General features: G+C 34.5%; 2 protein-coding genes across 2 annotated transcripts; both read left to right on the forward strand.

Moving 5' to 3' along the window:
- The first annotated feature begins 1,107 nt into the window (after positions 1 to 1,107).
- LOC100807475 (synaptotagmin-4) lies at positions 1,108 to 8,834 on the forward strand. The gene is made up of 14 exons (XM_014762252.3): positions 1,108 to 1,645; positions 2,439 to 2,513; positions 2,594 to 2,701; positions 2,912 to 2,944; positions 3,064 to 3,153; positions 3,702 to 3,827; positions 4,129 to 4,272; positions 4,883 to 5,296; positions 5,466 to 5,600; positions 6,314 to 6,535; positions 6,649 to 6,918; positions 7,114 to 7,251; positions 7,761 to 8,063; positions 8,273 to 8,834. Exons 1-14 carry the CDS (start codon positions 1,451 to 1,453, stop codon positions 8,498 to 8,500), a joined length of 2,481 nt encoding a protein of 826 aa, XP_014617738.2. The 5' UTR covers positions 1,108 to 1,450; the 3' UTR covers positions 8,501 to 8,834.
- A 948-nt stretch (positions 8,835 to 9,782) lies between these two features.
- LOC100808013 (CRM-domain containing factor CFM3, chloroplastic/mitochondrial) lies at positions 9,783 to 19,033 on the forward strand. The gene is made up of 10 exons (XM_041005016.1): positions 9,783 to 10,734; positions 11,419 to 11,869; positions 11,952 to 12,082; positions 12,639 to 12,983; positions 13,421 to 13,577; positions 13,655 to 13,947; positions 14,036 to 14,095; positions 17,503 to 17,589; positions 17,926 to 18,095; positions 18,573 to 19,033. Exons 1-9 carry the CDS (start codon positions 9,988 to 9,990, stop codon positions 18,028 to 18,030), a joined length of 2,376 nt encoding a protein of 791 aa, XP_040860950.1. The 5' UTR covers positions 9,783 to 9,987; the 3' UTR covers positions 18,031 to 18,095; positions 18,573 to 19,033.
- The last annotated feature ends 874 nt before the right edge of the window (positions 19,034 to 19,907 follow it).

Here is a 19,907-nt window from a genome sequence, read left to right on the forward strand (position 1 = left end):
TGAAAAGCAAAATCAACAACTATTTGTTTCAAGTGCCTTAATTAAATTCTAAAAACTAATAACTTTGTTAAAAAAATTCAAGTGAGTCTAGCTTAACATGCACCTGCTCTTCCCAAATATGCGTTACAATGGCATTAAAATTTATAAATTCTAACGTTAAAATTAACAAAATTTAATGTTTCATTTAAGGAACATATTTTTTGAGGAAAGGTTTCATTTAAGGAACTTAGTAGTTGGAGGATTCAATTTGATACATGAAGGGTGATTGATGCAATGCAAGTGGCAAGTGGCAAGTGGCAAGTGGCAAGTGGCAAGTTATGAAGTATGGCTATTTCATTTTTGTACAATGTCCCCCAATCAAGGACGTAATGGGTACCATACGCGTTAGGTACATTTATATATTTATCAAAATTATTTCTCTAAATAAAACAGCTGGAAATGATTTTGTATGACTAATAAATTAAATTAGGTGCAACTTAGGTTAAATTTTGTGCGTTAGATATGCTTTTGGCATTTTCTCTTTTTTCATGTTTATTTTTCTATTTAATTAAACCCATTAATTCTTATTAAATATGAGAATGGGTTTTTCTTACTTATAGATGTTTTTATAACAACATATAAAAATACATAATTACATCCTTTGTTTATAAAATCTAGAAATTTTATTAGCATATACTACCTATTTTTAATTTTTGAAAAACGATGTAGTATTTTATTTTGTACACATGTTTGTGCCAATCATCGTTACCGTACCAGAATTCATGCATAGCTCAAAATTAAACGGCTTATTATCCTTAGATTAGTTAGAGGCATAATGATTGAGGCTGAAAAATAATAATTTGTGTAAAAAAAGTTGAAAATGGGACCCACGTAGCTTTTGGAACAGGAAGCATTACAAAGGTGGTGACTGAATGACATAAAAAGTAATCATATAAAAATATCTCATTATTTTAAATATTTTTTTTTATTTTTTTTATCATATTATAAATTCATTATATTTATATTTTTTTTTTCTTTCTAGCGTTTTTTAGGCGTTAAATAATTTATTAAGTGTTAGTGTAACATTTTTCGGTGAGAAATGTGGCACTATATATTTGTTTCAGCGTCTACCGTTTTCAAATTGTGATCATTTTCAATTCTGTCCAACACAAACGTCTTTTTATGCAACAAAGTGTTTGTTTTTTCATTCCCTTCAGCTGACTTTTCCTCTCTAAGCTTCTTCCAAGTTCTAACAACCCTTCAAGATTTGTCAACTCCCAAACATTTCCTTTGGTTTATGTTTCTATCCCATCTCATGAGGTTTGAGTTTGACCTTGGTCTTGTAACAGCCATGGATAGAAAACGTTGACACTTGTGGAAATTGAAAGAACAAAAGAGCAAGATCACACAAATTTGAATACAAAAAGGTTCCCTTTTTTTTGTGGTTTTGGTGCTAGCAAAGAGCAAAGCAATGAGCGTGAAGAAAAGGGCATTTTCAATTAACATTGAAGAGGCTGCTGTGGACTTCTTCAACCATCTCTTGCAGGAGAAGCCTAGGATTCCAGTATTTGTTCCTTTGATTCTGATTGCTTGGGCAATTGAGAGATGGGTCTTCTCTGCCTCCACTTGGGTTCCTCTTGCACTTGCTGTCTGGACTACTATACAGGTTCTCACTCCTCAATATGTTTTTTGTCCCCAATATGTTTCCACAAAAAGTTAGTACTTTGTCAAGGATCATCTTGCCTGATCAATTTGATTTCATGTTAAAATGCATTTAGTATTTTTTGTTCTTGATTCTTGTTGAATTGGGGTAATTTCATAATTCATCTTTACTTGGGAGATGTGAGTTTTTTTTTTAAAATAAAAGTTGTAGAAGGGAGAGATACCCTAATACTACAGGACAGTGCGCTGGGAGATGTAAAGTTGGTTTGGTGGTAAAGGATGAAGGGAGGGAGGGATAGGTGGCCTGTTCGAATTCCCTCGCTAACAAAAACTAACAGTAGCCGATAAAAAAAAAACAGGACAGTGCGCCAATGGCATAAGCTCATTTATATTAATTATAAAATTATAATTGTAGATGTTATCACAACAATCTATAAATATCTTATACTCTTCATTTATATTCATTATGAAATTATAATAATTTTTCCATATCTTCAATTTTTAAAAATTGCTGTATTTTGTACCTGTATCTGTCACAGTTATCAGTAACTTTCTCAAAAAATATGTTTAGTTAACTTCAAATTTTATGTAAGGAGTCAAGGGGTCTAACTTAATTGGTTGAGCAGAGTGCGTGAGCTATTGTAAACCCCTTACATTATTTTTGATTCCTATGAATAAAATAAAATTCTATGCAAGGAAATCTCCCTGATTTGTCATCTGAGTTATGAGTTATTGGCTATTTTTTGGTAGTGTACTATACTACTAGTTAATGTTAGATGTTGCCCTTTCATTTTCAGTACGGGAGATACCAACGCAAACTGCTCGTGGAGGACTTGGATAAGAAATGGAAGCGAATCATACTGAATGTTTCGGTACCTTTTCCCCTACCTTTCCTCCCTTTGACATTTCCAGTATGACTTTTGAAGTTAACTTCAAGTTCCTGTTCATTTAGCCCATCACACCATTGGAGCACTGTGAGTGGCTGAATAAGTTGTTGACAGAAGTCTGGTCCAACTATTTTAATCCCAAGTTTTCAATAAGGATATCTGCTATAGTTGAGGTGAAATTTCACTACCTTATCTCATTTACTACACATTGATTAATTTTTCATCCTTATTCAAGAGTCAATACTGAAATTGTTGTTAAAGAGCTTCTACTTATTATGGTTTCATTGCACACACATACACACAAACTTATTATGCTCTTTTCAGACATGCATTTTATACTTTGATATATCGACTAATTTAATTTCTTTCTTTTGTGTCTCTAGAAACGTTTAAAGCTCCGGAAACCAAGACTTCTAGTAAGTAACCCACATTTTATTCTATGAAAGAATTTTAATTAGTTTACCAAAACATTTTAAACACTTTATAGACTATGAATTTGGAAGATTATGAACTGAACTTGAGCATTCTTTTGTAGGAAAGAGTTGAACTGCAGGAGTTTTCACTGGGATCGTGCCCTCCTAGCTTGGCTTTGCAAGGGATGCGGTGGTCAACTATTGGTGATCAGGTTTTAGTTTTCTTCGCTTTCAAATCCTTCAGCTTTTTTATGTATTGAATCTTCCAATAAATTTTATACTTTTGAAGTGATATTGGTAGGGAGAGAAAAAAAAATGTGGGGGAGGGGGAGCAGGGGTAGCATTTCTATCATCATCTGTTTTTGTGAGTAATGTGAGAAACATATTCTAGTCCATATCTGTATTTTTTATTTTTCCTTCATGTGATTTTACACCACGACTACAATCACTGGGAGCACAGCTTTTGTGATCTATAGGTGCAAGTGGCCAGGGAATTTTTAATATTCATAGTTTGGGAACTAAAGCTTTACTTACAAATTAAACATTAAAGATCATAATTAATGAATCTATGAACCTTTTTTACAGCTCACCTAATGCCACCTAAATGATTATATTTGAATTTCCTACTTCTCTTACCATTGCTTTCTAAGGTAGTTTGCTTCTTCACCCTTCATTTTTTTTGAGGTCTATGACTCTGCACTATCCTTTAAATTACTAGATATCCATGATTTTGATCAAGCATTCTGTTGACCTTTTACAGAGATTTCTGCAACTGGGTTTTGACTGGGATACAAATGAAATGAGCATTTTGTTGCTTGCTAAGCTTGCAAAGCCATTGATTGGAACTGCTCGAATAGTGATTAACAGTCTTCATATCAAGGGTGATGTATGTAAAGCAATGTCCTTTGCATTTTTGCTTCTCTAATGTAAAGAAAAGCTATGTAAAGTAAAGTAAAGGACATATAAACAATTTGATTTGATTTTTTAAGCATGTAATTAACACTTGTTGCTTTGAGAATTATCAACCTTGATTACCAGCTTATTGCAACTTTTTATTTTGAAGTTTCCATTTGACTTTTTCGTCTTTAATTCATGGGCTTGACCACTGATTTTCCTGCATTACTAAGAAACTGGTTTAATCCTTTTTCTTTTTATTAATCTAATCATCATTCATATTCATTTTGCAGCTTCTTGCCTCACCTATTCTAGATGGAAAAGCACTTCTGTATTCTTTTGTATCAACTCCTGAAGTGAGAATAGGAGTTGCCTTTGGAAGCGGTGGAAGCCAATCACTTCCTGCCACTGAATGGCCTGGTGTTTCTTCTTGGCTGGTGTGTTTCCACTAAGTTTAATATTATGCTTGTAGAAAAGTAACAAAGTTGTGTTTGTGTGTTGAATTCGCTAAACTATGTTATATTTATGGTGCTGTTGTATAAAGTTACTCACACTTTTGGTTCAGCTGCAACTTTAAGAACTCAATTTTCCCTGCAGATATTGAAGCTTATTCTAAGTGTCAATGGACTTCAATCTGATGCTTAAGTTCATGGAGATTTGTTCCAGATGTGTATAGGTTTAATATAAGGACTATTTGTATAATTCCTCTCTGTTGCTATTCAAAGAAAACTATCAAAGAACAGATTTTTGAAGCAGGAAGTTTTTTGTATTTTCAGAGAATTTAATTTGAGAAATGGTAATATAAATCATGCTGTGTCTCTGTCAATTAAAGAGAAATTTAAACCAAGAAATATTTTATAAATAATAATATTGAAATATTTTCATCTGTCAAGAACATTTTTTTATATAAAAGTATCAGTTAGATGTTTGATATCATATGCTCATTGTCTTGAAATATTCTGTGGACATTTTTTTCTTCTAACTATCTTTGTTTTGCACAGTAGCTTATTATGTATTATGCTGATCGAAACTTTACATTTTATGCAGGAAAAACTTTTTACTGACACCTTGGCTAAAACCATGGTGGAACCTCGGCGTCGTTGTTTCACTTTACCTGCTGTTGATTTAAGGAAAAAAGCAGTTGGAGGCATTATATATATTCGAGTGATTTCAGCAAATAAACTTTCTAGGAGTTGCTTTAAGACATGTAGGAGGCAACCAAATGGTACATCCAATGGTTGTTCAGAGGATAATTTTGATGATAAGGACCTACAAACATTTGTAGAGGTAGAAATTGAAGAATTAACCAGGAGAACAGATGTCAGACTGGGTTCAACCCCCAGATGGGATGCACCATTTAATATGGTTTTACACGATAATGCAGGAACTCTTCGTTTCAATCTTTATGAGAGTTGTCCCAACAACGTGAGATGTGACTATCTAGCAAGTTGTGAAATCAAGGTACTTTCTTTGATCAATGGTCTCCTTTTTGATCTAGCAACTGGAGAATATCAGTTACCTATAAGTGTTATATTTGTTCAGACAGGAATTCTTTCTCCAGCCTTTATTTCTTTGCAACAAGTACTTCTTTGTCTTTTATACTGATAAATTAATGTTTGTCTTTGTGCAGTTGAGGCATGTGGAAGATGATTCAACGATAATGTGGGCAATAGGACCTGATTCTGGAGTCATAGCAAAGCAAGCACAGTTTTGCGGAGAAGAAATTGAAATGGTTGTCCCATTTGAGGGGCACAACTCAGGAGAGGTACAATGTTTTCTTTTATGGTGTAATAATCAGTTCCTTCTCCTTCCCATATTGGAGTCGAGTTAGACCCAAACCCAAATCTAAAATAGTATCAAAGTCTATATAGCCTATCTCGTGTATCGCCTATTCTGGTAGGTATTACCTATTCAAGCAGGCATTTGTGGATAATTTTGCTTACTGCCAATTAGTTTTCAGATGAAATCTAAAAACTTATGAAAATATAATACAAACACTTGGTTATCTTACGACATCATAATTTGCTTTTCAACAAAGCTAACGGAGTTATTCTTTCCTATTCTTAATATATATCCTGATTGAATAAAGAAGCAGGAATCTGAATATGATTGTTTATTCAATACTTTTTCTTTATATATGTCAAAGGAACTTGATTGTTCTATCAATCATGTTAGTTGATTTGTGAAGCTGAAACATTGTATGGTATTAATAACGTAAAATGGAGGGTTTCATATTGGAAGTCTTTCTGGTGTAATGCTTGAAACTGGCACCAGCTTTCTACTATCATCTATGGCCTGAGTTTATTGTATCAAATTGTTCTTTGATCTTTCTAAATTAAATGGTTTTTTAATGTACCATATACCATAATTTTGTCACATTCTGTACTTAAAAATGGATAATTGATTTACCTTCCTGAATGAAAATAAAATTGGGATTCAATCAGAGATTTTATTCATTTCACCTCATCATTTTTTCAGTTGAAGGTGAGCGTTGTAGTAAAAGAGTGGCAATATTCTGATGGTTCACATAGCTTGAACAGTCTCCGGAGTAGCAGCTCTCAGCAGTCAATTAATGGATCACCAAATTTTCAGTTAAGAACTGGAAGAAAAATTAATGTAACTGTTGTGGAAGGAAAGGATCTTGCTGCAAAAGACAAATCTGGAAAGTTTGACCCATACATCAAATTGCAGTATGGAAAGGTGAGTTGTACTGCATATCTGCGAGACACTGACAGTTCTTTCATTACTTGATTAACTGAGGTTGTAGGTTAATGGTTAGGCTTTAGCTAATTTTGTTATTAACATTTTTTCAGGTTGTCCAGAAAACAAGGACGGTTCATACTCCAAATCCTGTATGGAATCAGATGTTTGAATTCGATGAGATTGGTGGTGGGGAATACTTAAAATTAAAAGGCTTTTCAGAAGAAATTTTTGGAGATGAAAACATTGGTAGTGCACATGTGAATTTGGAAGGACTGGTTGAGGGCTCAGTCAGGGATGTATGGATCCCTCTTGAACGAGTGCGTTCTGGAGAATTAAGACTTCAAATATCAGTTAGAGCGGACGACCAAGAAGGATCAAAGGTGTGTTTTTTCACTTGGAAATTAGTGATTCTTTCAACCATTTAGTTACAAGATGAATAAAGGATGCAAAAGGCTAAACATATTAAATTGCATATTATCACTTCGATTAGCAATTCTTTCAGCCATTTTACTCATGATTTTTTTTCACTGCTTGGATATTCATTCTAATATGCTTAACTCCTTTGAAATGAGCAGGGCTCAGGTTTGGGCTTAGGAAATGGTTGGATTGAACTTGTTCTGATAGAGGGAAGGGATCTAGTTGCGGCCGATGTCAGAGGCACAAGTGATCCATTTGTGAGGGTACACTACGGAAATTTTAAGAAAAAGACAAAGGTTGGGATACTTCATCCTTGCTTTGTTTTTCATGAAGTTGAATGTTAAGATTTAAAATGTTATATTTACTACATTATACATATAAAAGCGGTAGAGTGAGAGCAAGAAGACATTGGAGGAAATTATTAAAAGGAATCTCATGGTGAATAATATTCATGAGAATTTGGTTTTTAACCGAGTCAAATGACATTGTGTGATTCATCTAATCCATTTGAACTAGTGTTGTCATTGTACTACATGCATATTGAAGTGAATGATTACAAAGTGATATAACTAATTACTATTTGACTTTTGTCATTCCTCTCTTTTTCTTTTGGAATTTCTCAATGTTCTCAAACTTTTATATATTTTACTACATTTTCTAAAGGAAAATCTCTAAACTTTTCATCCATATGTTATACTCCTGATTTTTCTCACATTACACGTTTCCTCAGCATTTCCACACCTTTTTACTTCATCCTTACAAGTTACAGAATCAAAATACTTACTAGCTGTGGCATTGTCTGTAGGTCATATACAAAACTCTTAACCCTCAGTGGAACCAGACCTTAGAGTTCGCTGATGATGGAAGTCAACTAATGCTTTATGTCAAGGATCACAATGCATTGCTACCCACATCAAGTATAGGTGAATGTGTCGTAGAATATCAAAGGTTACCTCCAAACCAGATGGCCGACAAGTGGATACCTCTCCAAGGGGTGAAAAGGGGTGAAATTCACATCCAAATTACCAGAAAAGTTCCAGAGATGCAGAAGAGGCAAAGTCTAGACTCTGAACCTTCCTTGAGTAAACTACACCAAATTCCTATCCAGGTGAGATCTTCTTCATACATCATGACTGAAAAGTGAAACACAAAAAAAAAAAAGAAACTATTTTGACATACTAATTCAGCTCAAAGGATGCATTGTTGATTATCTTAAAAGCAATGCACATGCCTTTATTCTGTGAGTGAAGTTATCATTATTATGATTTTCATTTTATGCTGTTATTCTAACACATTGTGTAAATTGGACTTTATCAGATAAAACAGATGATGATCAAGTTCAGGTCCTTCATAGAGGATGGAAATCTTGAAGGACTCTCTACAACATTGAGTGAGCTAGAAACTCTAGAGGATACACAGGAAGGGTATATAGTCCAGCTGGAGACTGAGCAAATGCTTCTCCTCAGCAAAATAAAGGAACTTGGCCAAGAGATCATTAATTCTTCTCCTTCCCTGAGCAGGAGATCTTCTTCAACTGGAAACTGATCTGCATCAGCTTAGTTTTTTTTTTAATATTCTCCCATGCACAATATTGCTTATGGGAATCATCAAGGAGAGATTTTGTACATGTTTCACAAACTAGATAGTCTTCTTATACTACCACATATATTTGTACATGGTTATTTGATCATTTTTTTTTTGTTCTGGTAAGTTCATTGCTGGGTAGGGGATGCATAATAAATGGAAGTGGCTACTGTGTCTACACTTGCACAGGAAACTAGGTTTTATTTGGATTTCTGTATAATGTCAATAGAAAAAAAAAAGAATTAATTTCTATTATATTGTGGTTGAAAGGAATGATATATTTTGCAAAGATGAATCTGTTGTTGTCTCTGCTTTCCATTTTCTTTAAAATATTTGTATATCTAGACGACATATTTCCTATGTTTACATCCAATAACCAATACTTACTCCATTTTTTGTAGCATTTTTTTCCAGAGAAATACAAGTTATTATTTTGTTAAAATAGGCACAACTAAACGCGCATTTAGTTATGTCATTGGACTAATGCAAAGTGTACTACTAGGTTACATTATCATATCATGTTTTTTTGGAATGGATAAGTTACTAAGGTGCTGACAAATTTATTTCAAAAGATAAAAATTTAAATTTTAGTTTCCAAACATGAAAAAGTTCAATAAATTCATTCATTTGTTAATTTTCATTTGTTACCCTTAATAAAAAAAATTATGTGACAAAGAGGGACTAAGATATCAAAATAATGATTGTTAATGGACGAAATATTAGTAAGTTTTCATTAAACTAATATTGATTTTACTTTTCTTTTTATCTAAAATATTATTGTTCACATTCGTATTATCATTATTGTTGTCGATCTTGTTTCTATTACCATCTTCATCATCATGTACTTTTAAGTTAATTTTAATAGAATAATTTTTTTTAAAAATGAATTTATTTAAAAACTAGAAATTAGAGAAAAAAAACTAAAAACCAAATGTTGCTTTTAAAATTTTCAAAATTCACAGCTATAAATCATCCTAAATGGAACCTTAAATGGTTAATTCACAAGTAGAATTATTAAGTGCTGAAAAAGTGATTCTCCCACTTTTTAACTAAGAAATACACGTTTTAATATAACTTAATCCATCATGAGAAATAGTTTAAACACAAAATTCAATTAGGTTTAGTAACTTCAAATTAATTTCATCTAATTTTAAAAATGAACGGATCCTAATAAATTTGTATAAACTCAAAATTCCAGAAAGAATAAAATCAAAATACGAATTTCCTCAAAGAAGACTATGAATGGAAAGGCTAAAAAACTATGAAAAAAAGAAAAGAAAATAGTCATAATATCATCTTATCATCTTTCGCGGTTTGTACTCACATAAGCAGCCTCACTTGGTGCTCTCCTTCCCTCTGCAACAACTGGTTCGCATCATCCACGCAGAAACACAAAGAAAATGCATCATCATCACTAACACTGTAACACTACCCTCAATAACACAACAATGGCGTTCCCCAACACTTGCAAGCTCTCTGAATTGTCTTTCAATTCATCATTCGCATCACTGAACCATCCTCATAGCTCTTTCCGCAAATTCCCATTTCGCACTCTCACCTTCGCTTCTCTCCCAACCCCTAAACCCAACCCCTCCGCCCCCTGGCTCACCAAATCCCCCTCCCCCAAAAGGGCCGTCGAACCACTCCCCGCCGGCGACCCTACTCCCGACAGAAAACCGCAGAACGCCGTCGATAGAATCGTCCTCCGGTTACGCAACCTCGGCTTGCCCTCCGAAGAAGAAGAACAAGAGCAAGAACATGAAGAAGAAATTCCGGCGACTAATCCGGCGCCGGTAACCGGAGAGGAGAGGCTGGGGGAGTTGCTCCAGCGGGAGTGGGTGCGCCCGGACGCCGTGTTGGTGGGTGAGGACGATGATGAGGAGGAAGAGATGATGCTGCCGTGGGAGAGGGATGAGGAGGAGAAGGAGGTGGTGGTGGTGAGTGAAGAGGGGTTGTTGAAGAAGAGGAGGGTTAGGGCTCCGAGTTTGGCTGATTTGACACTTGAGGATGAACTGTTGAGGAGGTTGAGGAGAGAGGGGATGCGTGTGAGGGAGAGGGTGAGTGTCCCCAAAGCTGGACTCACTGAGGAGGTGATGGAGAAGATTCATAAGAGGTGGAGGAAGGAGGAGTTGGTGAGGCTCAAGTTTCATGAGGAACTTGCAAAGGACATGAGGAAGGCTCATGAGATTGTTGAGGTTCAATTCTTGCCCCTTTTTCATAATAAACACTTGACATTATCATTAACACATAACATAGGACCACGTACAACGATTGCTAGTTTGTAAATGATCCATGGACACTCAAGTGCCAATATAGCAAACAAGAGATAAGTGTAGATGTGATAAGTGATATATCGCGTGTTTGGTTTCACATCCCAGATGTAGTTTTTCACGTTTACTAAGAAACTAGTAGTTATAGCTTACTCATTTCAGATGTGATTTCTTACTTCTCAATGGGTTTCCATACGCACGTATAATGTGACAAGAAAAGAGAGATAAAGAGAAGTGTAGGATGTTAATTGAGTGTTTGCCTTGTTGGGGTGTCAGCAAATATTGCTCTCACTAGTTACTTCACTTCATTGTGGACTTGTGGTTCTTGTCTTCGGCTGGGTTTGGAGGAATTTCTCAATCAACATGTATAGGAAAAGAAAATAGAAAGCAAAATGAGTGAAACTTTTTCCATAAGGTAAAATCAACTTATGCATATCGGTTTTTATATAAGTCGGTTGTGAGTTGCATTTGAAATGTGCATTTGTTTGACAGTCAAGTTAGTATGTTGTTACTTGCCGTGTGATTCCATGTACGTTGAATGGTGATGTAATGATGTTGACTTTGTGTTTTGTTTGAGGAACATGTTGCCTGATTGGCTGTAGTGTGCAGCGTCGAACTGGAGGATTGGTTACGTGGAGGTCAGGCAGTGTTATGATGGTGTATCGTGGTATTGATTACCAAGGGCCTGACTCGCGGAAGGAACTTAATGAGAAGAAAGGTGATGGTTTTTTTGTGCCGGATGTCTCGAAAAGGGAAGACAGTACTGCAACCTCAACCTCAGAGAAGAGTGAGGTGGTTGTGAGGGAGCGAGAACATCCGGAGAATATGTCAGAGGCAGAAGCAGAGTACAATGCCCTCCTTGATGGTTTAGGTCCTCGGTTTTTTGGATGGTGGGGTACAGGGATTCTTCCTGTTGATGCTGATTTGCTTCCCCGGACAGTTCCAGGTTACAAAACACCTTTTAGGCTTCTTCCTACTGGGATGCGTTCTCGGCTAACAAATGCAGAGATGACCAATTTAAGGAAGCTTGCAAAATCACTTCCTTGTCATTTTGCTGTAGGTAAGATTCATCCACTGCAATATTTTATTAAATTTGTTTTCCTTTGTATTTATATATAAATCTTTTTCTGAATTTTATGAAGGGAGAAATAGAAATCACCAAGGTCTGGCATGTGCTATTCTTAAGCTTTGGGAGAAAAGTTTAGTTTCCAAGATTGCTGTCAAACGTGGGATCCAGAACACAAACAATGAACTGATGGCTGAGGAGCTGAAGGTTTGGTTATTTGTAATTTGGCAATTATTTGTTTGTGCAATCATGCTTGTGTCAAATCTAATGCATTGCATTCCATATAATTCTTGACTATTCAAGTAAAATACACAACTGGCTATGCTTTTATTTAGTAAGAGTCACCAACCAGAATTATAATTTGTTTTTGCATTTATCTGAGGAAACCAATTGGTTTTCTTTTTCTTATAATTTTATCAGCTAGCAAATAAGTGTAGCTACTAGCTTAGAATAATTAAAAGGATACTATACACTCACAATTAACATGCCTTCTACCTTTTTGCTCAAAACATCATTTCACCACTAGAGTTTTATTTTATCTTTTATTGTTATCACAAAACAAATCTGTTATATTGAAGATATCAACACATTCTCTCGGATGAATGTACATAATGTGGTTAAATCTCTCTTTTCTTTTTCTTTTTTCTTTTTTCACCAAGGTCATTTTATTGCTAAGACATGATAAGCTAATAATAGAGAACAAGCTGCTAGTTCTGTCAATTTGAATTTCAGAAAATTAATTTTTTTTCCTGTTATGGTACAGATGTTAACAGGAGGGACCTTGCTGCTAAGGAATAAATATTTCATTGTTATATATCGTGGGAAAGACTTTGTTCCAACAAGTGTCGCTGCAGTTTTAGCTGAAAGAGAGGAATTAACAAAACAGGTACAGGACGTTGAAGACAAGGTGCGTTGCAGAGCAGTTGATGCAATTCCATCAGGGCAAGGTGAAGCAACGGCACAGGCTGGGACTTTAGCAGAGTTCTATGAGGCCCAAGCTCGATGGGGAAGGGAAATATCTCCTGATGAACGTGAGAAGATGATGGAAGAAGCTGCCAAAGCCAAGACTGCTAAGCTTGTCAGACAAATTGAACATAAAATATTTATAGTAAGTATCTACATATTTTATACAGATATTATATGCTTGAGATAGTACTTGGTTTATGATTTATATCACCAGAAAGTCAGACTTGGTTTATAGTGCATTAGTGGATATAATAAAACTTATTAGCATTGTTATAGTAGTCCCCAGATTGGAATTCTTGATTGATTAGAATATAAATTCTGCCAGCTTTTTTTCTCCTTAATTTTTGCTGCTGCATGTTTGTCTGCTTGCAGCAGGCTGTAATTTATTTCTGCAGTATATGCATGATTGCATATAGGAATGCAGCATCATTAGCTGTAACATTTCTACTATGTATGTGCTTTTGCTAAGGACAATGGTTAACAAAACTGATATATATTGTATTTTATTTTTTTATTTTTATGGTTGTCTTAACAACATTGGACTTTCTTTACTCATATACCATTCTAATGTCTGAATAGGCCCAGACTAAAAAGCTTAGAGCAGAAAAGCTCTTAGCCAAAATAGAAGCATCTATGGTTCCAGCTGGTCCTGATTATGATCAGGAAACAATCACAGATGAAGAACGTGTTATGTTCCGTAAAGTTGGTTTAAGAATGAAGCCATACTTACCACTTGGTGAGTAGTTTTCAACTGTGCAAAAGTTTCTCCATTCTAGCAATGCAAAGCTGACATCTTTCTATGATAATCTCCAGGTATACGTGGTGTTTTTGATGGTGTTGTTGAGAATATGCATTTGCATTGGAAACACCGAGAACTTGTAAAATTGATGACGAAACAAAAGACTCTTGCTTTTGTTGAAGACACAGCAAGATTACTTGAATATGAGAGTGGTGGAATACTGGTGGCAATAGAGAAAGTTTCCAAAGAATTTGCTCTTATTTACTATCGTGGAAAGAATTATAAGCGGCCAATTACTCTTAGGCCTAGGAACCTTCTAACGAAGGGAAAGGCATTAAAGCGTCATGTAGCCATGCAACGTCATGAGGTTCTTGTTTTCTATGTGACAATTACTGATATCTATTCCTGACTTTTATATCTATGATGTTACATTTGGTCTTGTGTGAATTGTGCAGGCTCTGAGTCAGCATATTACTGAATTGGAAAAAACTATAGAACAAATGAAAAAAGAACTTGTAAGTATTGACTTATCATAATTTTAGTTATGTTTTGATGTAGAGGAGAGGTCACTCCTAAGCAGTTAAATGACTTGATTGGTCACAGTCTGAATAAATTGTTACTTCATTATCACCACTTGAAGAGACTACGACTCCCCCTTCCCAAGAATATCCTGATTTTGCATATTTTATTTTTTGGGTTATAGAATCTTCAATTAATATTAACAATTGAAACCCATCTGCCTTCTGCGCCTAGACTGACATTATGTTATGGGGTTTGCTTTAGTTATTTAACTTAAACATGTGAGATTGGTCATTTTATGAAATCATCAAATGGCTCCTGAATGGGGCTTGGCCCCTCCCATTCACCCAAAACAAAAAAGAAATGGCTCCCAAATTCATTTGGAATGTGTTGAACGTGTATCAGCAGTTGCCTGTTAGTTTGTTATTTTCTATTAATTGTTTGACCAAGTTTTAGGATTAGTTGTTTGATTTTTTGTTACTTAGTAGCTGTTATTTTAGTGGTTTGTTATTGTTATGTTCGTGGTTGGTTATTATTTCGGAAGTTAGTTATTATTGCTTCTTTCTGTTACAATAAATCTGTATTTAAATAGATGATCATTCAATAAAAAAGTGTGCATTCATCTCCCTTAATTTTGTGAGTTACGCTTATTTTACAACAGATTAATATCTAGAGCCTTCTTCTTAAGAAGGACCTGTGAGTGAAATGAGTGAAATCAATCACAAAAAAAATCTAAACACCTTGCTTCAATTCATCTGATAAATGGATTTTGAAACACCATACTCAACACTAGCACTACATGTGTTTGATGGTGACAATTATCAAATTTGGATGGCGAGAATGGAGGCACATTTGGAGGCAAATGATCTCTGGGAATCTATTGAGGAAGACTACAAAGTTCTTCCCTTACCAACTAATCCAACAATGACTCAAATAAAAAATCAAAAAGAAAGGAAAGCAAGAAAGTCAAAGGTAAGAGTTACTTTGCTGCTGTTTCAAAAGAAATTTTCACTAGAATCATGACCATCAAATCAGCATATGAAATCTGGAGTTTCCTCCAGAATGAATCGAAGGAGATGAAAGGATTAAAGAAATGCAAGCCCTAAATTTGGTTAGAGAATTTGAGATGCAGAAAATGAAGGAGTCCGAAACAATTAAAGAATATGCTAACAAGCTTCTTAGCATTGCTAACAAAGTAAGATTGCTTGGTTCTAATTTTTTCGACTCAAGAATATTTGAAAAAATACTGGTGACTGTCCCTGAAAGATTTGAGGCTACTATTACATCCTTGGAGAATACTAAAGATATGTCAAAACTTACCTTGGCAGAACTTGTAAATGTTTTACAAGCCCAGGAGTAAAGAAGAAAAATGAGGGTTGAAAGTTCTGTGGAAGGAGCATTGCAAGCTAAATTGCAAACTAACCAAGGAGAGAAAAACAAGTGGAAGAAATACAAAAAGAAAAATTTCAACACCCAAGAAGCAGCAACTAACACTGGCAACAATAATGGAGACAACAAAAGATTTCCTCTTTGCAAGCACTGTGACAAAATGGGCCATCCTCCCTTCAAATGCTGGAGAAGACTTGATGTTAAGTGTGAAAAGTGAAACAAGTTGAGGTATCATGTGAGAATTTGCAAAAGCAATTTTCAACAAAAGAATGTGGCTCAAGTTGCAGATCAACAAGAAGAAGAATAATTGTTTGTAGCAACATGTTTTACAAGCAACAACTCAAGTGACTGTTGGCTAGTGGATAGTGGTTGTACCAACCACATGACCCACGATCAAGAGCTTTTCAGAGAATTGGACAAATCACTGGTATCACAAGTTAGAATTGGTAATGGTGATCTTATCACTATTAAAAGAAAGGGAACTGTAGCCATTGAAAGTTGTGCAGGTACAAAATTAATTTATGATGTTTTGTATGTACCTGAGATTCATCAAAACTTGCTAAGTGTGGGACAATTGATTGAGAAAGGGTTTAAAGTCATCTTTGAAAATAAGCACTCTTTGATTAAAGATGTCAATGACAAGAAAATTTTCAATATCAAAATGAGAGGCCAAAGTTTCTCATTTGATCCATTGGAGGAGGAGCAAACAACCTATCCAGTTATTGTAAACAATACAAAAGTCTGGCACAAAAGATTAGGTCATTTTCATCATGTAGCTGTTGAGGAACAATACGTAATCTCACTCGACCATTATGCAACGAATGCTTTAAATAATGCAAATTCTACCATGAAGAAAGCATCGTCAGTGTATTCAAAAGAAATGGACCAATGACTTTCATCCTCTGAAGCCTTGAAGGTTAAAAAGATGGAGTTGGAGATTGAATCACAATTTATGAATGAAGCTTGTTTAGAATTGAATAATACCATTGAGCATTCAATCCAAAATGACAAAAAATAAAAAGAGATCCCTTGTAAAAGAAAGGATGTGTTAATGGGTGAATTGGAACAACTTCTTGCTTTAGTTAAACAGAAAGAAACGGAGATGGCAGACAATGACTCTAATTTAGAAGTTATAGATAATAAGATAAATAAAGTTGTCTCTGGATTTAAAGAGATGTAGTTAAGCATCCAGCAAGGTATAACATCCGTCAAGCAGAAGATTATTTTCATAGATAAAAGAGTCCTAGAACTAGAAGCGGAAAAGAAAGTTGCTATTGCTGCAAGAAATTTCAAGGAGGCTGCATGAATAGCTACTGAAGCAAAGTCACTGTGTGTTGAAAAAGAGAGCATTTAGATAGACATGGATACGACTACATTAAATCTTGAGCTACTGAGAGAGAAACTTGAACTTGTCAACCACTGATACAAGGAGTGTTGAACGTGTATCAGCAGTTGCCTGTTAGTTTGTTATTTTCTATTAATTGTTTGACCAAGTTTTTAGGATTAGTTGTTTTATTTTTTGTTACTTAGTAGTTGTTATGTTAGTAGTTGATTATTGTTTAGAAAGTCAGTTATTATTGCTTCTTTCTATTACAATAAATCTGTATTTAAACAGATGATCATTCAATAAAAAAGTGTGCATTCAGCTCCCTTAATTTTGTGAGTTACACTTATTTTACAATAGAATGGTCTACATCTGAAAATCTTATATCCTTGGTCCTTCTGCTTTGTCCCAATGCATTTATATGTTTCTAGAATTTCAATTTGCTCATTAAAATGTGAAGTTGCCTGCCTATTAACAGGTCAGAATTGTGATTTATGTGCATGTTTGGTTTAAAGTTAGGTAGAATTGATTTGATAGAATTAATTTTGAACAGTTGAATGTGATTGAGATGTGTACCAAAATTAATCTGAACCACATATTTACGTTAGAACGTGTTTTTCATTGGAAAATGCAAGAATTGATTTTCTAACTTTATCAGCTAGTCTGACTTGGTCTTTTAAATATAACAAGGGTATGACTCAAGATTCAGATGTTGAAGATGGGGGGAGCATCGAGGAAGATGACCATAACCAAATAGACATCTCAGAATTGGCCCTAGTAAGATACGCCTATCTCTGTTAATTGACTTAATTCTCTTGTCTGCTTTATTTTGGTATGGCTATCAAATGGTTTTTGCCAATTTAATACTATTTCTAAATGATAGCTATGGCAATTATAATTTCCTTGTACTTGTAGTTGAGTTTCCCATGTAAAAGTCAAGTGTTTAGTTTTGGAATTTAATAAGAAATGATTTATATGGAATATGATACTGCTTATAATATTTACTTATCAGCTGAAAAAGGGTGAGGAGGAGAAAGATTGATAGAAAGAAATGAGAACAAAAGTAATTTTTAGTTACAATGACAATTAACTTATCCTGTTGTTAATTTGCAGAGTGAGGATGAAGATTCTGATGGTTATGATGATGAGGAAGACAGTGATTGGGACGATGGCGAGGCCTCCGAGTTTTCAGAATTCATAAATGATGAGCACCCTTGAAGGCAGGTTGACATATTTGCATTGATGTTTCCTTGATCACATATTCCATTGCCTGCGGCTAGAAGGTATTAGTTTTTGCTCTTGATCACGTAGCTCATAAGTTTGCATTTGTAACATACTGCATTTTAGGAAGGTTAAAATATGTTTTTAATTTCTAATAAATACCTGAATTTTGTATTTGTTCACTGATAATTTTTTCTTTGCATTGAGTCACTAATAAAACAACAAATTTATTTTTGATCCTTGTCACATTTTTTTAGTCCTTGATAAATTAGTAAAAACATAATTTATCAGGGAACAAATACAAAATTTGTTAATTTATCATGTATCTAAATCATATTTTAGTCTTTTAGGAAAGCATAATCTTGTCAGTTATGCAATTCTGATGCCATACCTTAGCTCTGTGATTATTGCATTGTCAAATGTAAAAGTAGTTTAATGGGCTGGTTGTAGTACTCAATATTTGTTCAACAGATGAGACATTTTTTTATCCCTTTATAGGGATTAATTGTATTAAATGCAGTAATTTTCTCTACATGTAGGACAATCAAGAAGGGGCAGGCTAAAATCAACTTGTGTGGTTCTTCCTCTATTTGCACATTCTTTAGAGCTGAAAATATGGAGTTCCATTTATTCAAACTTGTACAAAGATGTGCCTAGATATCATTTGTGTTCCTGCAGTAGCAAAAATCCACCATCCATTATCTACTTGCCTCTGGTTTTTTCATCATCTTTTAGGATGCTGGCTGACTTTTGAGCAGCATGAACAAAATTTCTGCTGTATACTGGATGGCCCCTCTCACTGTAGTTGACCTGATTATTGTAAATCCTTCATCACATTGTAATAGGCTATATGGTAAAGGATAATGCCTTTCTTGTATTTACTATATTGATGTCATGCCTTCCTGAGATTTTATTTTATTTTCTTTGATGTTCAATGCCATGGAGTAGACAATAAATGTATCATCCTGATGTAATGGGTTAAAAGGCACAATTTTGGTTATACCTTCCAAACTGGCTCTGTTGTCCATATTTGTATTCCATGTTCACTTGTCTTTTGGTTAACATTGATATCATGTAAAAAGTAAGTATGAGAAATTTAATTTAATGATAAAACATTAAAGGTGAAAAGAAGGCTCCAAGGAGTTTGGCAAATAGCACCGTTCACGCCATAATCGAAAATAAACTTGCTTCCCAGGTTGTTTAATTATAATTTGAATGAGTAAGATATGTCAAGGGTGCTAAGAATGATGTGTCTGCATTTACTAAAGATTGAATTTTCAAAATGTAATTTGATTACACATGCAAAGCAGGCATTTATTATTTTGATATATGTACCAGAGAAAATTACGTTTCAATTTAAAAGTTTCAACATGTGGCATCTCTCAACAAAAGACAATAGTAGTGAAAACACTTGTACTTGATTTTAAATATTACTGCGATATGTTACTGTGATTATTATAGATGAGTAGTATTGTACTAACGAAGAATCATGAGAAATAGAACCAACAAGTACATGCAAAGTGGGCAGTTTTGATTCCTCTTCATGTTGAAGACCTTTGATCCCATTTGAAGCGTAACCTGAGTCAAAGCCTTAGGTTATCCTTACATCCATCTCAATTTTGGGATAAACTGATATTTTAATATATTTTACTCGGGCTAGATTGAGCATGATCAATATTTGATATGGCTAGAGCTAAATACATTCTTAACTGTAATATCTCTACCCCCTCCCAATTTTTCGCTTTGGTGTATGTTTGCTTTAACTTGTTTTTATGTAAAGGTTTTTTTTATAGCTTTTTGCATTTTTTTGAAAAATAAGCAATTATTTTCTCCATTCCTCCCAAAAAAGTTCTCACAAACATTGATATAAAAGA

The sequence above is a fragment of the Glycine max genome, chromosome 9 (assembly GCF_000004515.6).
Source record: "Glycine max cultivar Williams 82 chromosome 9, Glycine_max_v4.0, whole genome shotgun sequence".
Lineage (NCBI taxonomy): Eukaryota > Viridiplantae > Streptophyta > Magnoliopsida > Fabales > Fabaceae > Glycine > Glycine max.